At 46.0% G+C, this 23,486-nt stretch overlaps 1 protein-coding gene across 2 annotated transcripts; it reads right to left on the bottom strand.

Annotated features, from left to right (window-relative positions):
- Positions 1-1,576: 1,576 nt before the first annotated feature.
- LOC144284649 (uncharacterized) lies at positions 1,577-8,806 on the bottom strand. 2 transcript variants are annotated; one of them, XM_077849469.1, is made up of 4 exons: positions 8,637-8,806; positions 8,134-8,259; positions 6,631-6,820; positions 1,577-5,074 (listed from the first exon to the last, which is right to left on the bottom strand). In XM_077849469.1, exon 4 carries the CDS (start codon positions 2,945-2,947, stop codon positions 2,243-2,245), a length of 705 nt encoding a protein of 234 aa, XP_077705595.1. In that variant the 5' UTR covers positions 2,948-5,074; positions 6,631-6,820; positions 8,134-8,259; positions 8,637-8,806; the 3' UTR covers positions 1,577-2,242. The 2 variants fall into 2 exon arrangements, with proteins under 2 accessions (XP_077705595.1, XP_077705596.1); XM_077849470.1 differs by lacking the exon at positions 8,134-8,259.
- Positions 8,807-23,486: the final 14,680 nt, after the last annotated feature.

Genomic DNA, 23,486 nt, shown 5'->3' with positions numbered 1-23,486 from the left:
ATCGTTAGGGGTTACCAATTTCAGGCCTGGAGGACCCAACCGCACGCAATGGGCAATTATTCCTTGGTAGAAGGTAAATGTCCTTTTTTCTTTCTATTGGAATCCTCATTTTATTAAGTAAATATCATCTGTCTGAAACCTTAAACCTCACTTTATTACCTGACACATTACATCAAGGGAACCCTATCCTGGATAATAAAAATATTTCATTTGGGGGCTTCACATGATCTTTGTTCACTCAGGAATATGGCTTTGAAATAAAAATGATATGTTTCTTAACTATTGGGAAATTGATGAGTTGCTCTCGTGTCTGCGGCAGAGACAGGAGGCCACACCGAGGACACCAGGCACACGCACATCCCACGAGGAGGAAAAGCCACAGAGACAGAGAGGCAGGGGCTGCAGGGACAGCAGGGAGAGCATGAGCAGGATGGTCAGAAGTCAGCTGTCTCTGTGGTGGAAATGTGGCCCAGGAACCTTCTAGTTTCACCTGTGCGACACTGGGAATGGACCTAAAGTACCACGATGTATAATTTAAAAGCATCAGAGTAAATTTTTGTACGAAGTTAATTTATCCTTTATTAAAAACAAAATTCATGAAGCCATTATAGAGGTTTATGAAAACCACAAAAATTAGAAAAAGTGCAATGAGAAGGGGGGGGAAGCCTTCCGTTGGGCTGCAGCTATGATGAGCTGCTGCTTGGGGGCCTAGGCTGGCTGCTCCAAAAAGGCAGGTGGCTGTACTGGCCCATCGATGAACTCGAAAGTGGGCACTGGGGCCTGATCCACTTTTGGAGGGACCAAGGGTGCAGGTGGCTCCTCCAGGTCAGGATAGTATATCAGATTTGTGACCACCACCTGCAGTGGCTTTGACTCAGCAGTGGCATCTCGGCTCGTGCCAAGCACTCAGATCCAGCAGCCATGACCTGCTCAATCACCACTGGCCCTGAAGCTTCAGCAGGCCCTGCAGTAGGAACTGGGGTGGGCACTTGACATGGTTCAGGATGTTGCTTGGGGAATGAGAGTCGTAGCTGGCAGGGGCAGGTGGCTGTATATTCATGTCAGGGACTTCCATAGCAGGCAGCGGGGCCTCTTCTTCCTCTGGGGTGGCCAAGGGTACAGGTGACTCATCCAGGTCGGGAAAGTGAATCAGAAGTGTGACCACTATGTGCATTGGCTTGGACTCAGCAGCTGGCATTGCAGCTCGTGCTAAGCACTCAGCTCCAGCAGCCATGACCAGCTCAATCACCTCAGGTCCTGAAGCTTCAGCAGGCCCCACAGTAGTAGCTGTAGTGGCCTCTTGACATGGTTCATGCTATTGCTCAGGGGCTGAAACTGGTTGCTCCACTGAGGCAGCTGATTCCTTTGGCATGTCAGGGACCTTGATAGTGGGCGCCGGGGCAAGCTCTTCTTCCACAGTGGCCAAGGGTGCAGGTGGCTCCTCCAGGTCGGGACAGTGAATCAGAGGTGTGACCACTACGTGCATTGGCGTGGACTCAGCAGCTCGCATCTCGACTCGGACCAAGCACTCAGCTCCAGCAGCTGTGACAGGTTCGATCACCTCAGGCCCTGAGTGTTCGTTGGGCCCCATAGTAGTAGCTGGGGAGGGCTCTTTTTTTTTTTTTTTTTTAAGATTTTATTTATTTCTTCATGATAGACATAGTGAGAGAGAGAGGCAGAGACACAGGCAGAGGGAGAAGCAGGCTCCATGCTGGGAGCCTGACGGGCACGGGGGACTCGATCCCAGGACTCCAGAATTGTGCTGTGAGCCAAAGGCAGGCGCTAAATTGCTGAGCCCCCCAGGGATTCCCCTGGGGCAGGCTCTTGACGTGATTCCGGATGGTGCTCAGGGGCTGAATCTGGTTGCTCCACTGAGGCTGGTGGCTGCTTTGGCATGTCTGGGACCTCGAAAACGGGTGCCAGGGCGTGGTCTTCTTCCAGGGTGGCCAATGGTCCAGGTGGCTCCTCCAGGTGGGGACAGTGAATCAGAGGTGAGACTGCCATGTAAATTGGCTTGGACTCAGGAGCTGTCATCTCGGCTCGGGCCAAGCACACAGCACCGACTTCTGTGCCTGGCTCGAACAGCTCAGGCCCATAAGCTTCAGTTGGCCTTGAGGTCGGAGCTCGGGCAAGCTCTTGAGGTGGTTCAGGATGTTGCTCAATGGCCAACGCAGGTTGCTCTACTGAGTCTGTTGGCTGCTCCAGTACTTCGTGGACCTCAATTGCTGGCCCTAAGGCCTGCTCACCTGGGGGCAGCCAAGGGTGCAGGTGGCTCCTCCACGTCGGGGCAGTGAATCAGGGTTCTGGCCGCTAAGTGCATTGGTTTTGACTCAGCAGCTGGCATCTCGGCTCGGGCCAAGCACTCAGCTCCTGCAGCCATGACAGGTTCAATCACTTCAGGCCCTGAGTGTTCACCAGTCCCCATAGTAGTAGCTGGGGAGGGCTCTTGACGAGATTCATGATGTTGCTCAGGGGCCAAAGCTGGCTGCTCGACTGAGGCTGGTGGCTGCTTTGGCATGTCGGGGACCTCGGTAATGGGCGCCGGGGCGTGCTCGTCTTCCAGGGTGGCCAAGGGAGCAAGTGGCTCCTCCAGGTCAGGACAGTGAATCAGAGGTGTGACCACTACGTGCATTGGCTCAGACTCAGCAGCTGGCAAGTACTCAGCTCCAGCAGCCATGACTGGCTCGATCACCCCAGGTCCTGAAGCTTCAGCAGGCCCCACAGTAGTAGCTATGGTGGTCTTTTGACATCGTTCGTGATGTTGCTCAGGGACTGAAGCTGGTGGCTCTACTGAGGCAGGTGATTCCCTTAGCATGTCGGGGACCTTGATAGTGGGCACAGGCGCAAGCTCTTCTTCCAGGGTGGCCAAGGGTGCAGGTGGCTCCTCGGGACAGTGAATCAGAGGTGTGACCATCACGTGCATTGGCTTGGACTCAGCAGCTGGCATTGCAGCTCGTGCTAAGCACTCAGCTCCAGCAGCCGGGACTGGCTCGATAACCCCAGGTCCTGAAGCTTCAGCAGGCCCCAGAGTAGTGGCTGCGGAGATCTCTTGACGTGGTTCAGGATGTTGCTCAGGGCCCGAAGCTGGCTTCTCCACGGAGGCAGGTGGCTACTCCAGCATGTGGGGGACCTTGATTGCAGGCTCCAGGTCCTGCTCCTCCTCTGGGGTAGCCAAGGGCGCACGTGACTCCCCTAGGTCGGGACAGTGAAGCAGCTGTGTGACCACCACATGTATTTGCTTCGACTCAGCAGGTGGCATCTCGACTTGGGCGACACACTCAGCTCCAGCAGCCGTGTCCAGCTCGAACACCTCAGTCCCAGAAGTTTCAGCTGGCCCCATAGTAGTACCTGGGGTGGACTCTTGAGGTGGTTCAGGATATTGCTCAGGGACCAAATCTGGTTGCTCCACTGAGGCAGGTGACTGCTTTGGCATGTCTGGGACCTCAATAGCAGGCACCAGGGTGAGCTTTTCTCCCAGGGTGGCCAAGAGTCCAGTTGGCTCCTCCAGGTCATGACAGTGAATCAGCAGTGTGACTGCCATGTAAATTGGCTTCGACTCGGGAGCTGGCATCTTGGCTCAGGCCAAGTACTTAGCACCAACTGCTGTGCCTGGCTCAAACGGCTCAGGCCCATAGGCTTCAGGTGGCCCTGAGGTCGGAGCTTGGGTGGGCTCTTGAGGTGGTTCAGGATGTTGCTCAGTGGCTGATGCTGGTTGCTCCACTGAGTCTGTTGGCTGCTCCAGTACTTCTTGGACCCTGATTGCTGGCCCTAAGGCCTGCTCCTCCTCCGGGGCATCCAAGGGTGCAGGTGGCTCCTCCAGGTCGGGACAGTGAATCAGAGGTGTGACCACCACGTGCATTGGCTTGCACTCAGCAGCTGGCATCTCGGCTTGGGCCAAGCACTCAGCTCCAGCAGCCGTGACCTGCTCAACCACCTCAGGTCCAGAAGCTTCATCAGGCCCCACCTTAGGAGCTGGGGTGGTCTCTTGACATGGTTTGGGATGTTGCTTGGGGACTGAGGGTCGTTGCTCACCAGAGGCAAGTGGCTGTATGTTTATGTCAGGGACTTCCATAGCAGGCAGTGGGGCCTCTTGTTCCTCTGGGGTGGCCAAGGGTACAGGTGACTCATCCAGGTCGGGAAAGTGAATCAGAAGTGTGACCACTATGTGCATTGGCTTGGACTCAGCAGCTGGCATTGCAGCTCAACCCAAACACTCATCTCCGGGAACATTGGCAGGTTTGATCACCTCAGGCTCTGAAGGTTTATCGGGCCCCATAGTAGTAGCTGGGATGGCGTCCTGACTTGGTTCAGGATGTTACTTGGGGATTGAAGCTGGTTGCTCAACTGAGGCTGATTGATGCTTTGGCATGTTGGGGACCTGGATTGTGGGCACTGGGGCATGTTCTTCTTACAGGGTGGCCAAGGGTGCAGGTGGCTCCTCAAGGTTGGGGTAATGAATCAGAGGTGTGACCACGATATGCATTGACTTGGACTCAGTTGCTGGCATTTTGACTCGGGCCAAGCACTCAGCACCAACTGCCATGCCCGGCTCGAACAGGTCAGGCCCAGAAGCTTCAGCTGGCCCCACGGTAGGAGCCTGGGCAGGCTGTTTAGGTGGTTCAGGATGTTGCTCGGGGGTTGAAGCTGTAGCTCCAAGACAAAGTATCATCACCAGAATGGACTTTCCACATCTCTCCCAAATCAAGGACAGTCTTCCCACCACTCAACGAGTGTGAGTCTACGAAACAGTCCCTGGGAGGTTTCCACAGACTGCAGGCCATGGTGATGGGGTATGAGCCTACTCAATGCTCCCAGCAAGCTCCATGGAGGTTTGATCTGTGTGGCCCAGCCTGTCCCACCTCAGCCACCCCCAGTTCTCCTTACCTCCAGCCTCTGGCTCTGCTGGCTTGAGGTGTTTGAACTCTGTGAGAAGACTCTGGGCATGCTGCTGCATGTCTGAGCCTGGTATGTTCAGCCTTGTGTATGCCAGCTTTGTCAGCCAAGGAAATTCTGGTGGTTGGTGAAAATTCTCTGAATATGTTTCAGCCAGGCATCCAGGATAGAGGAGACGGCCCTGGCGATGGACAGGTTCAGCAGAGGCATCAGAAGACAGGGCTCCCTCACACACAGGTGTCCCAGGGAAGCCCTGTCGGAACTGGGGCCCCCAGGCCTCCCACTTGTGGCTGTCAGAGGCCAGTCCTGTTCCTTGTCCACCTGGTATCTGGCGGTCCTGCCTGACACAGGCCTGCTCATTGAGGAGGGGCTGGCATGAAGCCTCTGTGAGTGGGAGTCCATGACCAGTGGTGTGACATCCCTATCTTTCCTGGGGAAGTGGGACTCCCTCCTCAGTCTGGCTCACTGCCCACTTGCCCCTTGAATCCACCTGCCCGCGGCCAGGGAGGAGGGGTGTCTGGCCTGTCATTGGCCTCACTGTTCACGCTGTTGCTCTGGGAATATTCAAGTGAGGAGGGAGCAAACGGGCTCCGTGTCTTGCCAGGCATTGCAAGGACCCTCCTGGTATGGCCACCTTCCCTTCACTGCCTCACTCAGGAGTGGCCACCAGTGGGTGTCCTTCCACTGTCTCTAATCTCCCATGGGGCAAGGGCCATCTGGTCCCTGAGCCCTCACTGGCTCTCCTGAGCACCTGCTGAGCACTCAGGTCCATATGCCACCAGATTGGTGAGTGTGATGCTCCCCATCTGCTTTGCTCTGGGTCCCAGATTTGGTATAGAAAGAGGGTAATGAGGGGATGGGTGCAGGGAAGGAGTCCCTTAAAGGTCCCAACTGCTATCCAACAAAGCCCACACCCCATCCACAGCTCTCCTTTCCTCTTCTCCTGAGGGGCCCTTAGACCTTTAACCTGTCACAGGAATTGCAGATGTGTGGGATGAGGGTCCAGCAGTCCCTCCGACTCACAGCCCCCTCACTGCCCTCTTGGAGAGGGAAGGCCCTCCTGCATTAGCCAGAGCTCACTCACATTTTCCACTGCTCTAGGACTCCCTCCATCTCAACACAGGAAGGGAAGTTGCATCCCTATCTCGAGGAAGGCAGGGGGGCATCACATGAAACGTCCTGTGGACGTGACCTCTCGTCATAGCTGCTGTCACCCTTTGACTCCTGACTAGTCCGGATCCCTGGGGTGCAGTCAGCTTTGTGCATGGGGCCACCCCTGGAGAAGCGCCTGCACCTGCTGGGGCTTCCTGAATGCTTGAGGAGTGAAAGGGCTCTGGCCAGGCCCAAGGCCGATATCTGAATGGGCCTGGGGCTCCCTGCTCTTCCCAGAGATCCCTACTCTGGTTGCCCCAGGACACAGACCCCAGATGGACTCTCAAACCTCCTTTTCAATTGGGAAAACAGCCCAGCTCAAGACCATGGTAATGGTTGGGGATGAGGGACACGCTTCGTCATGGGGAGAACGACGACTGATGAGCACAACCACAGCCCCTCTAGCTGACCTGCCACAGGGCCAGGCTCTGGGGGTACTTTCCCTGCAGGGTACAACTAGGCCTTGTGTGACTCTATTCCAGTCAGAGGAGCAGATGGAGGTTCCAAGAAGTTCAGGAACATTCCCATGACTCCCAACCTGTAGGTGGCCCATCCCACTGGGCTGTGGAGGGTCAGGGTACTCACTTTGTAAACAGCATGTCCAGCACCTCTTGGGAGGTGCCAAATCCTGTGTATCCAGGAAACTGGAGATGTAGGTGATGTCTCTGCACAACAAAGTGGGCACGAGGCATTGTACTTGGTCCTCCAGCAGCTCAACCTGGCTGGGCCTCACCAGGCAGGTCTGATTTCTCCTCGTGCTTGAGGCGCTTTCACCCTAAGGTGGAACAAAGGAGACATGCAGCCTGCACTGTAGCCATCAGGAGGGCTGGGAGTTGGAGCGCAGACCAAAGCCCCTAGTTCTCAGTGCTTGGGTGCGGCAGGAGTCCCCACAGCAGGAAAATGGGGCAAGATGCCTGGGCTCAGTCACTTAGCATCTGATCTTGGTTTTAGATCATGATCTCAGCATCCTGAGATCCAGCCCCTGGCAGGCTCCACACTTAGGGCAGAGTCTGCTTGAGGATCCTGAGTCTCCCCCTGCTACTCCCTGCTCTCTGTCTCTTGAACAAAAACAAACAAACAAACAACAAACAAACGAATGAACAATTCAGTAAATAAATAATCTTAGAGGATAAATTTTTAAAATTTTTTGGATCAATACAAGACTCTCAAGTGGGAGAGGTTAGTATCATTTGTCAGCTGAGTTTTGACAGCACCTCCCTGCATTAATGGCTTCACCCCTCGAATTCTAACCCCATGTCCCACTCTTGAGGTGCCAACACAAGACTTTTCCTTAGGTGGAGTGCTCAGGGTATGAGGGCTGCAGGATGTTCAGCACTGCACTGTGATTTGGCAACAGAAGGGAATCACATCAAAGTCGTGCATCAGTGAAGGGCTCAATGGCTGTGGGAACCACCTGGCCTTCTGAAATGTTGTGCAGCACACGAGGCCCCTGTGCCTGAACCCGGGGAGGGGGGGCAGGGATGTGCTCCTTCAAAACCTAACTGCAGAGCAATAAACATAGTACAGTGAGCCCCGTGTCCTTTTGGGAAAAAGTCTCCCAACTCACCAGGTCCATGCTCAAGTCTTGGAGAAGGTGGGGAAGGACTCTCAGGCCAATGAGGCCTCCTGGGAGCACCAGTTAGGAGAAAGCATAGCGCAGTGCAAACTACTGGAGACCGCGTGGGATGAGACATGGTGTGAAGTTGCTCTCTTTCTTTAAAGTTTTATTATTTATTCATGAGAAACACAGAGAGACTGAGAAAGACAGAGAGTGGCAGAGACACAGACTGAGGTAGAAGCAGGCCCCATGCAGAGAGCCCGAGGCAGATCTCATCCCAGGACTCCAGTATCAGGGCCTGGGCAGAAGGCAGGCACTAAACCACTCTGCAACCAGGGATTCCCTGAAGGCTCTATTCTGATATTCATACAAATCTGTGCACAGGGCCATGGGGGCAAGTTTGGGGAGGAGGGGGAATCCAGACGTCTAGGGGGGAGACCAGGGGAGTAGCAACCTGGCTTCTGTGACCCGGGGCCCTTCCTGCTGCATTGGGGCCCTGCGTGTGGGGTGTCCCCAGCCTCTACACTCACCTTGAGACCACACTGGCCCCTGTTAGCTATTCAGGGCACTTTCCCATTCCTCAAGGAGGTGGAGCAGAGGATCTCTTCCTCCCACTCCTGCCCCATGTCCTGTGTGGAGCTCTGTAAAGACAGTGCCTGGCAACCAGGCAGGAGGCTTCAGCACCCAGTCTGGCTGCCTTGGCTAGTCCGCACACCCAGCTGACTCCATTCCAGACACACCACACCAGAGTCAGCACACACCTCCCCCAAGGAGAGAAAAAAGATGCAGCTCTAGAACCTTTAGTTAACTCTGGGATGGGTAAGAGGCACCTCAGGAATCCTCTTTCCACCCTGCCCACCATGATATCAGTGTGACCATGGAGGGATCACCAGGGAACCTGCTGCCCTGCAACCTCCTCCAGCCTGGATGGGACCTGCCCACACATCCCTGGTTCCCTGAAACTGAAGAGGAGGGTATGGGGCTGCCCAGGATGGCTGGCACAGGTGGCCTGGCCTGGGCTGCTCTGTATTACCTTAGGGTGCTGCCTGGCAAATGCCCTGAGGCATGGCGTGTGACGGTGGAACCAAAGTCTAGGCATGTGAAAAAGCTGCGTCCCTGGGGTTTCTGGAAGCCAGAGCCCTGGGAAGTAGGCAAGCAGCAAGAGAACATCTTTCACTAGCGGATGTCTCTAGCCAAGTGAGCCTGATGTGGGGCTGCACTAGAATGTGGGTGCCTGGTTGCAGGGGTTACAAGTTCTGTTGGGCTCTGTGACCTCACTGCCTGGGATCCCCTACCTGAGTCCACTCCTGGTTGAACCTTCAGTGTTGTCTTTTCACTTCATGTCTAATGGACATCTCAAATTGAACTTATGGAAACAAAATGATTCCCCTCCACCTCAGGCCCTCCACTCCAGTGTTCCATTATAGACTTCTTTATTCCACTTCTACTTATGTGGATCATCTACCTTGGAGTTGTCCTAGGTTTCTTCCTCTCTCACATCCTACATCCTGTCCATGAGATTCACAATATGAATTGTGCCCTTGTGCTACCCACATCATTCTTGCCTCGTTTCCTCTGTGCTGTCCGCATTATTCTTGCCTCGTTTCTCATATCATGATGTGTCAGAGCCAGCTCGGACAAGGCAAGCTGATGTGAAAGTCCAAGGAATTTTTGTGAACTGGTTGGCATCATTTTGGGAGCTTGAAATAATTAATCATCGTAGAACAGTGTAATTTATGTATTTATGTTTCCTGTCTACTGTCTGTGTCCACCCAAGTGCCTACAACAGTACCTGATGCAGAAAAGGCCCAAAGATTTTTTTTTCCTAAAGGCACATTGTTGTTTTTTTTGCCTTGTGCACAGATTTTGGGAACGTCAGTGATGAAAGTCACTGAGGAAGAGATATAGGCAGTCTTCCAGATTCCCTTTAGATGCAAGTATCCAACATGTCACTTAAAAATATCAGGTTCAATAGAAGCTGGGTCCTTCATTACTGTCTCATGAGTAAATTTACTCCCTGTTGCTAGGGTGGCAGTCCGAAAATTGTGAACGTTGTTTCTCTAATCATAAAAATGTACTATCTGGATTATAGTTTTTTATTATGTCTTGGACAAAATTCATAATTTTTCTTCATAGTCTAATGTTTTAGGAATTAGATTGCTTTTTAAAAATTTTTTTATCTTTATTTTTTAAATAAATTTATGTTTTATTGGTGTTCAATTTGTCAACATACAGAAAACACCCAGTGCTCATCCTGTCAAGTGCCCACCTCAGTGCCTGCCACCCATTCACCCCCCGCCCACCTCCTCTTCTACCACCCCTAGTTTGCTTCCCAGCGTTAGGAGTCTTTCATGTTCTGTCTCACTTTCTGATATATCCACTCATTTTTTCTCCTTTCCCCTTTATTCCCTGTCACTATTTTTTATATTCCCCACATGAATGAGAACATATAATGTTTGTCCTTCTCCGATTGACTTACTTCACTCAGCATAATACCCTCCAGTTCCATCCACATTGAAGCAAATGGTGGGTATTTGGTGTTTCTAATGGCTGAGGAATATTCCATTGTATACATAGACCACATTTTCTTTATCCATTCATCTTTCGTTGGACACCGAGGCTCCTTCCACAGTTTGGCTATTGTGGACATTGCTGCTAGAAACATCGGGGTGCAGGTGTCCCGGCGTTTCATTGCATCTGTATTTTTCGGGTAAATCCCCAACAGTGCAATTGCTGGGTCGTCAGGCAGATCTATTTTTAACTCTTTGAGGAACCTCCACACAGTTTTCCAGAGTGGCTGCACCAGTTCACATTCCCACCAACAGTGTAAGAGGGTTCCCCTTTCTCCGCATCCTCTCCAACATTTGTGGTTTCCTGTCTTATTAATTTTCCCCATTCTCACTGGTGTGAGGTGGTATCTCATTGTGGTTTTGATTTGTATTTTCCTGATGGCAAGTGATGCAGAGCATTTTCTCATGTGCATGTTGACCATGTCTATGTCTTCCTCTGTGAGATTTCTCTTCATGTCTTTTGCCCATTTCATGATTGGATTGTTTGTTTCTTGGATGTTGAGTTTCATAAGTTCTTTATAGATCTTGGAAACTAGCCCCTTATCTGATACGTCATGTGCAAATATCTTCTCCCATTCTGTAGGTTGTCTTTTAGTTTTGTTGACTGTATCCTTTGCTGTGCAAAAGCTTTTTATCTTGAGTCCCAATAGTTCATTTTTGAACTGGGATCCCCAGTTCTTTCTTTTTTAAAATAATAAATTTTATTATTTATTGGTGTTCAATTTGCCAACATACAGAATAACACCCAGTGCTCATCCCGTTAAGTGCCCACCTCAGTGCCCGTCACCCATTCACCCCCACCCCCCGCCCTCCTCCCCTTCCACCACCCTTAGTTCATTTCCCAGAGTTAGGAGTCTTCATGTTCTGTCTCCCTTTCTGATATTTCCCACACATTTCTTCTCCCTTCCCTTCTATTCCCTTTCACTATTATTTATATTCCCCAAATGAATGAGAACATATAATGTTTGTCCTTCTCCGATTGACTTACTTCACTCAGCATAATACTGTCCAGTTCCATCCACGTTGAAGCAAATGGTGGGTGTTTGTAATTTCTAATGGCTGAGTAATATTCCATTGTATACATAAACCACATCTTCTTTATCCATTCATCTTTCGATGGACACCGAGGCTCGGTTTCCTGGTTGACCCTTTCATCTTTTAGCAGGATGGTTCTTAACCTCCACGTGCTTGAAATCCTTCCAAACTTCTTGTTGTGATTTAGTTCTAATTTCAAGGTATTATGGTCTGAGAATATGCAGGTGACGATCCCAAATCTTTTGGTATCAGTTCAGACCTGATTTGTGACCAGTATGTGGTCTATTCTGGAGAAAGTTCCATGTGCACTTGAGAAGAATGTGTATTCATTTGCATTTGGACGTAAAGTTCTGTAGATATCTGTGAAGTCCATCTGGTCCAGTGTATCATTTAAAGCTCTTGTTTCTTTGGAGATGTTGTGCTTAGAAGACCTATCGAGTATAGAAAGCGCTAGATTAAAGTCACCAAGAATAAGTGTATTATTATCTAAGTATGTCTTAACTTTGGTTATTAATTGATTGATATATTTGGCAGCTCCCACATTCGGGGCATATATATTGAGGATTGTTAAGTCCTCTTGTTGGATAGATCCTTTAAGTATGAGATAGTGTCCCTCTTCATCTCTCACTACAGTCTTTGGGATAAATTTTAGTTTATCTGTTATAAGGATGGCTACCCCTGCTTTCTTTTGAGGGCCATTTGAATGGTAAATGGTTCTCCAACCTTTTATTTTCAGGTTGTAGGTGTCCTTTTGTCTAAAATGAGTCTCTTGTAGACAGCAAATAGATGGGTCCTGCTTTTTTATCCAGTCTGAAACCCTGTGCCTTTTGATGGGGTCATTAAGCCCGTTCACGTTCAGAGTTATTATTGAAAGATAGGAGTTTACTGTCATCATGATACCTACTCAGTCCCTGTTTTTGTGGATTGTTCCATTGGACTTGTTCTTAATGAGGAATTTAAGAGTCTCCCTTAAAATTTCTTGCAGAGCTGGTTTGGAGGTCACATATTCTTTCAGTTCCTGCCTGTCTTCAAAGAACTTTATCTCTCCTTCTATTCTGAATGAGAGCCTTGCTGGATAAAGTATTCTTGGCTGCATGTTCTTCTCATTTAGGACCCTGAATATATCCTGCCAGCCCTTTTAAGCCTGCCAGGTCTCTGTCGAGAGGTCTGCTGTTAATCTGATATTCCTCCCCATAAAGGTCAGGGATTTCTTGTCTCTTGGTGCTTTAAGGATCTTCTCTTTATCTTTGGAATGTGCAAGTTTCCCTATTAAATGTCGAGGTGTTGAACAGTTTTTGTTGATTTTAGGGGGGGATCTCTCTATTTCCTGGATCTGAATGCCTATTTCCCTTCCCAGATTAGGAAAGTTTTCAGCTATGATTTGTTCAAATACATATTCTGGACCTCTGTCCCATTTGGTGCCCTTGGGAACCCCAATTAAACGTAGATTTTTTTTCCTCAGGCTGTCACTTATTTCCCTTAATCTATCCTCATGATCTCTTAATTGTCTCTTTTTTCCTCAGTTTCCCTCTTTGCCATCAACTTGTCTTCTATGTCACTCACTCATTCTTCCACCTCATTACCCCTCATCATTAGGACCTCTAGTTTGGATTGCATCTCATTTAATTGATTTTTAATTTCTGCCTGATTAGATCTAAATTCTGCAGTCATGAAGTATCTTGAGTCCTTTATGCTTTTCTCTAGAGCCACCAGTAGCTTTATAATTGTGCTTCTGAATTGGCTTTCTGACATTGAATTGTAATCCAAATTTTGTAACTCTGTGGGAGAGAGGACTGTTTCTGATTCTTTCTTTTGAAGTGAGGTTTTCCTTCTAGTCTTTTTGCTCAGTGCAGAGTGGCCAAAAACAAGTTTTATTGGGAGAAGGAGGAGAAGAGAGAAGAGAAAGAAGGAAAGAAAAAGAAAAAAAGAAGAAAGAAAAAAGAAGAAAAAGAGAAGAAAAGAAAAAAAGAAGAAAAGAAAAAAGGGGGGGGAGCAAACAGAAATCAAAAAACAAAATATAAGGTGGAGTATCCTCTGATTCTTTATACTGTAAATCCCTCGACTTCCCCTGGAACTTTCCAGTGCTGCTTGGTCAATAATTTGTTTTTCCCCTGTCCATCTAGATGGTCTTCTGGGGCAGGAGTGCTGATTTTCAGGTGTTAGCATTTGGGGGAGCTGCTCAGCCCCCTGCCTGGTGCAGGGCTCAGTGAAAGATGTTTAAGCTGTTTATCCGGTGAAGCCACTGTGAGGCTCAGTGGGGGTTGTTTACCCCGTGAGGCCGCAGGAGGAACAACTACAGTGGCAGCGGCCAGCTCTGGAGCCCTGGAGTCAGCTCCCGCAGTAACTACAGTGCTCTCCGTCTGCAGGGCCTGGAGGCTCCAGGGGCGGGGCCACTGATCTACTCAGCTTGGGGCAGGAGTGTCCTTGCTGTCCTGTGCCCTCCTGGCTTCTGCCTGTCCCTGGGATCTTGGGCTGTGTTCCTGGCGCCCAGTGCTCCCGGGCCTGGCTGTTGGATTCTCACTCCCGGTCCCGGTCCCGCAGCCCCTTCCGCGCGGAGCCTCCACCCGAGCCCCTCTGAGCTGCTCCCATGTCCAGCCGGCTGTGTACTGCAGCCCTTTAGGGAGCTCGGCAGCAGGGTATGGCGCGCTCTCCCCGGGGCGCAGGTGTCTGTTAGTGTCCCTGGGAGCCTAGGGCATCCCTGCCCCTCCTGGGGTCTGCTTTAACTTCCTGAGTTGGCCTTTCCACCTGGGAAGATTGGTGCAGCTCCTGCTTCTCTGGGAGGGTGCTTTCCTGTCCTGGGGACACTCGCCCCGGCCCCAGCCCGGCTCCTTGCGAGGCCCCTCCCCTTTGGATGCCTTTTGCTTCTTTATTTCTTTTTTCCCCGTCTTCCTACCTTGATAGAAGTGTGAACTCTTCTCACTGTAGCATTCCAGCTGTTCTCTCTTTAAATCTCAGGCCGAATTCGTAGATTTTCAGGATTATTTGAAGGTTATCTAGGTAATTTGGTGGGGACAGGTGACTTGGGGACCCTACTCTTCAGCCATCTTCTGTTTTTGACCAGGAATTAGATTTCGTTAATCTTTGTGTTGTTTCATTCAGACATTGATGCATTACTATTTTTTGTAAAAATTGGTTAAAATTTTTTTTTGTTTAGATTATATGCTAAATTCTCAGCTCTTTGAGAGCTTCTTTTATTCATTGTTGAATTGCCTATACCACCTAGCAAATGTGTTAGAAGTGACAGGTGTCTAGTAAAAGTATCTTGAATCTAATTCAATAACCAATTTCAGTTTTCTGTATTGGCCTATAAATTTACAGCCTCTTTGAAACTCCATTATAACATTGTTACATGTACTTTTTTTCATATTTGAAATACATTATTTCACATTTGCTTATGTAAAAAAAAGTACTGTGTCCAAGATTTTAAAATTCTTATTTACCAATGCATTTAAATCTTTCTCATAATGATCTATGGCATTTAATGTAGTAGTGAAATTGTTCATATTGGTGCCTCCAGAAGCTTTTCCTTCTGTTGTTCCTGTTTATATCATTCAAATATCTTTTGAAAAACAATGACATTCTTTAGACCCCTGAAGATTTCCCTGTTTTGTTTTTGTTTTTTTGGTGTCATTTATTTCCATTTATTTGACCTGTTGAATACATCAGTTAAACAAATGTTTGCTTATTTTACATAAATGGTCCTTTTTTTGTACAATCTCATAACTAAGTCTTCATGGGTCCTTAGATAGGAAAATGCGTCTCCCATCTGTCTACAAAGCTGAGCCATAGTGGGTGATACTTTAAAACATAACCTGTTGGGGGATAACTGTATATACAGAATAACACCCAGTGCTCTTTTTTGAGCACTTGCTACTTCATCTTCATTAGAAATTAACCCTCCAGGCAGCCCCGGTGGCCCAGTGGTTTAGCACCACCTTCGGCTCAGGGTGTGATCCTGGATACCTGGGATCAAGTCCCACATTGGGCTCCCTGCATGGAGCCTGCTTCTCCCTCTGCCTGTGTCTCTGTCTCTGTCTCTCTATATATCTGTCATAAAAAATAAGAAGTCAACAGAATAGAAATAAAACAAAGAGAAATTGGAAAACAAAAGACTGATTCTTTGAAATGATCAATAAAATTGATAAACTTCTAACAACATGGATAAGTGGGAAAAATCTCCAAAGCACAAATTACTAATTTCAGGAACAACAGAAAGTTATATCATTACAAATGCTACAGGCATAATAAATTAACAAGGGAATGCTGTGCATGCCAGTAAATTTGAAAACTTCAATGGACAAATTCCCTGAAAAAGCACAAATTACTAAAGTTCACTCAAGAAGAAATATAAGAAATATATAATAAATATAAAATATATAAGAAATATAAAACTTTGGTATTTCAGTATCAATTGGAAAAAAATTAAATTCATGGTAAAACACTCTAAAACAGAAAACCAAGCCCCAGTCTCTGATGAATGCTGCCAGACATTTAAAACAAACAAAACAAAACATTGATGCAAACAATTCCTGAAAAAGGAAGAGGAAAGAAAATTTCAACTACTATTTTATGAGATTAGCATTATTGTGCTACCAAAAGCAGATAAAAAGATTTTAAGAAAAGAAAACCACAAAAATGACTATCCCTCATGAACACAGGCAGTAAAGTCCTTAAACATAAATATAAGTTAATTGAATAAGCAGTACAGAGAAAGGATAATTCATCATGTCTAAGTACAATTTCCCCCAGGTATGCAGATTTGTTTTAACATCCAAAAATCAATTAATGTAGTCCACTACACTAAGAGGCTAAAAAGAAAAAGAGATAAGATATATAATCAAGCCACGGGATGCAGAAAACATGTTGAAAGAATTCATTGTTAGTGTATAGTAGCTAATCAGAAATAGAAGGAATTTTCCAAAGCACCCACAACTAACACTCTACAGAGTAGTGGAAGATTGTTTTCCCTTTAAGATCAGAACTAAAGCAACTAAATGGAATCCAGAAATAAATCCACATAATTAATTTTTGGACAAATGTGCTAAGGTAATTAACAGAGAAAGAATAAGACTTTTTCCTATATATTACCATAACAATTGAATATCTATATGGATAAGAAAATATTTACCCTTACCTCACACCATATACCAAAAAAAAAAAAAAAAGGAAAAAATTAACTAAAAATGCATCATAAATGTTAAAATTGCAACATTGTAAGAAAAAGTCTGTGATCTTGAGTTAGGCAAAGATACACCAGATATAACAGAAAAAACACAAATTATGATAGAACTAACTGATAACCCGGCTTTCTTCAAAATTAGGACTCTTTACTATTCCAAAGACAGTTTAAAAAAAACTGAAAGGGAGGGGCCATTGGGAAGATGACGAAGGAGTAGGGTCCTCAACTCACCTGGCCCCACCAACTAACCTAGATAACTTCAGAGCATCCTGAAAACCTAAAAATTCGACCTGAGAATTAAAGAGAGAACAGCTGGAATGCTACAGAGAAAAAGGTTTTTGCTTTTTACAAGGTAGGAAGGCAGAAAAAAATAAAATAAAAAAGAATCAAGTTGGGGAGGGGCTCTGCAAGGATCCGGGCAAAGGCCTGTGGCGAAAGCCTCTGGGACAGGAAAGCCCAGCCCTGGAGAATCAGAAACTTAAAAAAATCCAAACCAGATTCTTCCAGGACAGAAGAAATCAAGCAGAATCGCTGGAGGGGCAGTGAAGCTTCCAGTCTCCCAGAGTCCCTAACAGAGGAAGTGCGCCCCGGGGTGGGGCGGGGGGAGAACATGCCACAAACCGTGGGCCAATCTCGGTAAAGGGCTGGAGCCGCACCTGGCGGGAGAAGCTGGTCGGTCTGGCAGGGGCTCTGGACAGAGGAGTCTGCACCCTGCAGCCTTCGGGAGCCATGCACCCAGGAGCACGATTCCAGCAGCACAGGCCCCGGATCCCAAGGTGTCAGGGGACACAGCCCACAATCCTGCATTGCCCGGGGACAGGCGAAGGCGGGGAGGGCAGAGGACCGTGAGGACTCTCCTGCCGCTGGGCGCCCCCAAGCTGTGCAGATCAGCGCCCCCCCGCTGCCGGGAGCATCTAGGCCAGTGTGGACTGGGAGCTGCAGGTGGTTACTGGGGGAGATGACTGCAGAGCTGGAAATCTGGCCGCCGCCAGTGTTGTTGCTCCTCCTTGTTTCACCGTGTGTCTGGGAGAGGCGAGGCCACCGGGAACAGAGGCCTCATGGGGTAAACAGCTCCCACTGAGCCCGGCACCCGGCAGGGGGTGGGGCATCTCCCCCAGGTACACACACCTGAGAGTCAGCACAGCAGACCTTCCCCCAGAAGAACAACTGGAAGAACAGGGGAAGAGCAACTTCTTGACCAGGCAGCACTAGAAAGCTCCAGGGCAGTTTGAGGGATTTACAGTATATAGAACTAGAGGATACACCTATTTTTTTTCCTTCCTTTTTCCAGTACAGCTCATTTTTATATCAGACTGTAAATTTCCAATTTTTTAATCTCTTTTTCCACCTTAACTACAATATTTTACCACCTATTCATTTTTAAGTTTCTTCCTTTTTGACTCTCATATTTCCACAATTACAGATCCTAGATATATTTTCCACTTCTAAATTCCCTTCAACATACTCAATTTTGGGAGATATACACGAAATGTGTTTTTTTGTTTTGTTTTGTTTTCTTTTGAGTGTTTTTATTTTCTCTGCTTCATTTTGTTCTGCAATGGTGGAAGTTAATACCTTCTAAAACATGACCAGCATGCACCCAGAGCCAAGTGGTATACCGTGCTGGTTCATTCTGTGAGATTCCTCATTCCCATTCTGCCCTCCTCTTTTATCTCATTTATGTTTGGTGGTCAGTGGGGCTCTCTACAAGTATTTCTAGTTTATATAAACTTGGGACTGAACGTCTTCTAACATACAGAACTTAATATACTCAGAACCAAGAGGATCACCCTTTATTTTTTTAATAATAAATTTATTTTTTATTGGTGTTCAATTTGCCAATATACAGAATGATACCCAGTGCTCATCCCGTCAAGTGCCCCCATCAGTGCCCGTCACCCATTCACCCCCACCCCCCACCCGCCTCCCCTTCCACCACCCCTAGTTCGTTTCCCAGAGTTAGGAGTCTTTATGTTCTGTCTCCCTTTCTGATATTTCCTACCCATTTCTTCTCCCTTCCCTTCTATTCCCTGTCGCTATTTTTTATATTCCCCAGATGAATGAGAACATATAATGTTTGTCCTTCTCCGACTGACTTACTTCACTCAGCATAATACCCTCCAGTTCCATCCACGTCGAAGCAAATGGTGGGTATTTGTCATTTCTAATGGCTGAGTAATATTCCATTGTATACAGAGACCACATCTTTTTTATCCATTCATCTTTCGATGGACACCAAAGCTCCTTCCACAGTTTGGCTATTGTGGACATTGCTGCTAGAAACATCGGGGTGCAGGTGTCCCGGCGTTTCATTGCATCTGTATCTTTGAGGTAAATCCCCAGCAGTGCAATTGCTGGGTCGTAGGGCAGGTCTATTTTTAACCCTTTGAGGAACCTCCACACAGTTTTCCAGAGTGGCTGCACCAGTTCACATTCCCACCAACAGTGTAAGAGGGTTCCCTTTTCTCCGCATCCTCTCCAACATTTGTGGTTTCCTGCCTTGTTCATTTTCCCCATTCTCACCGGTGTGAGGTGGTGTCTCATTGTGGTTTTGATTTGTATTTCCCTGATGGGGAAGTGATGCAGAGCATTTTCTCATGTGCATGTTGGCCATGTCTATGTCTTCCTCTGTGAGATTTCTGTTCATGTCTTTTGCCCATTTCATGATTGGATTGTTTGTTTCTTTGCTGTTGAGTTTCATAAGTTCTTTATAGATCTTGGAAACTAGCCCTTTATCTGATACGTCATTTGCAAGTATCTTCTCCCATTCTGTAGGTTGTCTTTTAATTTTGTTGACTGTATCCTTTGCTGTGCAAAAGCTTCTTATCTTGATGAAGTCCCAATAGTTCATTTTTGCTTTTGTTTCTTTTGCCTTCATGGATGTATCTTGCAAGAAGTAACTGTGGCCGAGTTCAAAAAGGGTGTTGGCTGTGTTCTCCTCTAGGATTTTGATGGAATCTTGTCTCACATTTAGATATTTCATCCATTTTGAGTTTATCTTTGTGTATGGTGCAAGAGAGTGGTCTAGTTTCATTCTTCTGCATGTGGATGTCCAATTTTCCCAGCACCATTTATTGAAGAGACTGTCTTTCTTCCAATGAATAGTCTTTCCTCCTTTATCGAATATTAGTTGACCATAAAGTTGAGGGTCCACTTCTGGATTCTTGTTCTGTTCCTGGATTCTCTATTATGTTCCTGGATTCTCTATTCTGTTCCAGGATCACCCTTTAGATGCCCTGAGGTAGACTACATTCTCCCTCCATTACAACTTCATCACCACCACCATCTCTCAGTCCTCCCACCCTTTTTTCTTTTTCTTCTCCTTTTTTCCTTCTTTTTTTCCCCTCTTTACTTTTGCTTTTTTCATCTTTTTTTTCTCTATTCTTTTTCTCTCTTCTTCTTTGAGATTCTTGGCCTTTTATTTTTTACTATTTTGTTTTAAAATTTGTTTTCCATTTAGTGGTCCTTTTATTTTATTTTGTTCTGATCTTTGTTTTCAATTTCCAGTCTCTGACCTCATCAGAATCCTCTACGGTGAAATTTCTGTAGGTCATGGTTGATATTCTTGACTCAGCCCATTCATACAGCCACTCTGCACTGAGCAAAATGACTAGAAAGAAGAACTCACCACAAAAGAAAGAATCAGAAACAGCACTCTCTGCCACAGAGTTACAGAATTTGGATTAAAATTCAATGTCAGAAAGCCAATTCAGAAGCACAATTAGAAAGCTACTCGTGGCTCTGGAAAAAAGCATAAAAGATTCAAGAGACTTCATAACTGCAGAATTTAGATCTAATCAGGCCAAAATTAAAAATCAATTAAATGAGATGCTATCCAAACTGGAGGTCCTAACGATGAGGGTTAATGAGAGGGAAGAAAGAGTGAATGACATAGAAGACAAGTTCATGGCATGGAAAGAAGCTGAGGAAAAAAGAGACAAACAATTAAAAGACAATGAGGAAAGGTTAAGGGAAATAAATTATAGCCTTAGAAGGAAAAATCTACATATAATTGGGGTTCCAGAGAGCGCCGAAAGGAAAAGAGGGCTAGAAGCATATTTGAACAAATCATAGCTGAGAACTTCCCTAATTTTGGGAGGGAAACAGGCATTCTGTTCCCCACCCCAAAAAAATCAATAAAAACCATTCAACACCTTGACATTTAAGAGTGAAACTTGCAAATTCCAAAGATAAAGAGAAAATACTAGAAGCATCAAGAAACAAGAGATCCCTAACTTATATGGGGAGAAGTATTTTACTAACAGCAGACCTCTCCACAGAGACCTGGCAAGCCAGAAAGGGTAGCAGGATATATTCAGGGTAATAAATGAGAAAAACACGCAGCAAAGAATACTATATACAGCAAGGTTGTCATTCAGAATGGAAGGAGAGATAAAGAGCTCTCAAGATAGGAAGAAATGGAAAGAATATGTGACCACCAAACCAACTCTCCAAGAAATATTAAGGGGAACCCTGTAAAAGAAAAAGGAAGCCAAAGAAATAAACCACATAAACAGACTGAGTAGATATTATGATTACACTAAATTCAGATCTTTCAATAGTAACTCTGAACGTGAATGGGCAAAATAATCCATCAAAAGATACAGGGTTTCACACTGGATAAAAAAGCAAGACCCATCTATTTGCTGTCTACAAGAGACTCATTTTAGACCTAAAGACACCTCCAGCCTGAAAATGAAAGGCTGGAGAACCATTTACCATTCAAATGTTCCTCAAAAGAAAGCTGGGGTAGCAATTCTCATATCAGATAAGGTTTAGCCCAAAGACTGTAGAAAGTGATGAAGAGGGACACTATATCATACTTAAAGGGTCTATCCAACAAGAAGACCTAACAATCATGAATATTTATGCTCCGAATGTGGGAACTGCCAAGTATATCAATTAATAATCAAAGTAAAGACATGCTTGGATAATAATACACTAATAGTAGGAGACTTCAACATGGTGCTTTCTGCAAATGACATGTATTCGAGGCACAACATCACCAAAGAAATAAGAGCTTTAAGTGATACACTGGACCAGATGGATTTCACAGACATATACTGAATTTTGCATCCAAACACAACTGAATACACATTCTTCTCAAGTGCACCTGGAACTTTCTCCAGAATAGACCACATACTGAGTTACAAATCTGGTCTCAAGTGATACCAAAAGATTGGGATTGTCCCCTGCATATTTTCAGACCATGATGCTTTGAAACTAGAATTCAATCACAAGAAGAAATTTGGAAAAAACTCAAATACGTGGAGGTTAAAGAGCATCCTGCTAAAAGATGAAAGGGTCAACCAGGAAAATAGGGAAGAATTAAGAAGATTCATGGAAACTAATGAGAAGGATGATACAACCATTCAAATCTTTGGGATACAGCAAAAGCCGTCCTAAGAGGGAAATACACGGCAATACAGGCATCCCTCATAAAATTGGAAAAACCCAAATACACAAACTAACCTCACACCTAAAGAAACTGAGGAAAGAATAGCAAATAAACCCCTCACCAAGCAGAAGAAGAGAGTTAATAAAGATTCAAGCATAACTCAATGAAATAGAGACCAGAAGAACTGTAGAACAGATCAACAAAACCAGGAGTTGGTTCTTTGAAAGAATTTATAAGAGAGATAAACCATTAGCCAAGCTTATTAAAAAGAAAAGAGAAAAGATTCAAGTAAATAGAATCAGTAATGAAAGAGGAGAACTCACAACCAATACCATGGAAATACAAACGATTTAAAAAATGTATTATGATCAGCTATACACCAATATATAAGCCATCTAGAAGAAATAGAGGCATTTCTGGAAAACCACAAATTACCAAAACTGTAACAGGAAGAAATAGAAAACCTGAACAGCCCAATTACCAGGGAAGAAATTAAAACAATCATCAAAAACCTCCCAAGACACAAAAGTCCAGGGCCAGATGGCTTCCCAGGGGGAATTCTAGCAAGCATTAAAAGAAGAAACAATATGTATCCTACTAAAGCTGTTCTGAAGGGTAAAAACAGATGGAATACTTCTAAACTCGTTTTATGAGGCCAGCATCACCTTAATTCCAAAACCAGTCAACGACCCCACCAAAAGGGAGAATTATAGACCAATACCTTGATGAACACAGATGCAAATTTCTCAACAAGATACTAGCCAATAGGATCCAACAGTACATTAAGAAGATTATTCACCATTACCAAGTGAGATTTATCCCCGGGTTGAAAGGTTGGTTCAACACTCATAAAACAATCAACGCAATAGATCACATCAAAACAAAACAAAACAAAAGAACCATAAGATCCTCTCAATAGATGCATAGAAAGCATTTGACAAAATACAGCATCCATTCCTGATCAAAACTCTACAGAGTATATGGATGGAGGGATCCTTCCTCAGCATCTTAAAGGCATCTATGAAAAGCCCACAGGAAATATAATTCTTTTTTTTTAAATTTTTATTTATTTATGATAGTCACAGAGAGAGAGAGAGAGAGGCAGAGACATAGGCAGAGGGAGAAGCAGGCTCCATGCACCGAGAGCCCGATGTGGGATTCGATCCCGGGTCTCCAGGATCGCGCCCTGAGCCAAAGGCAGGCGCTAAACCGCTGCGCCACCCAGGGATCCCAGGAAATATAATTCTTAATGCGGAAACACTCACAGTGTTTCCCCTAAGATCAGGAACATGACAGGGATGTTCCCCTAAGATCAGGAATATGACAGGGATGTCCACTCTCACCACTGCTATTCAACATAGTAGTTGAAGTCCTAGCCTCAGCAAGCTGACAACAACAAAAATAAATAAATAAAAGGCATTCAAATTGGAAAAAGAAGTCAAACTGTCTCTCCTCGCAGATGACATGATACTGTACACTGAATACCCAAAAGACTCTACCCCAAAATTGCTAGAACTCATACAGCAATTCAACAATGTGGCGGGATACAAAATCAGTGCCCAGAAAAGTGGCATTTCTCTTTTTTTTCCCTATTTTACGTATTTATTTATTTTAAATAAATTTATTTTTTATTGGTGTTCAATTTGTCAACATACAGAATGAATAACACCCAGTGCTCATCCCATCAAGTGCCCACCTCAG

The sequence above is a fragment of the Canis aureus genome, chromosome 15 (assembly GCF_053574225.1).
Source record: "Canis aureus isolate CA01 chromosome 15, VMU_Caureus_v.1.0, whole genome shotgun sequence".
Taxonomy (NCBI): Eukaryota; Metazoa; Chordata; class Mammalia; order Carnivora; family Canidae; genus Canis; species Canis aureus.
This window is presented reverse-complemented; position numbering and strand designations above follow the sequence as displayed.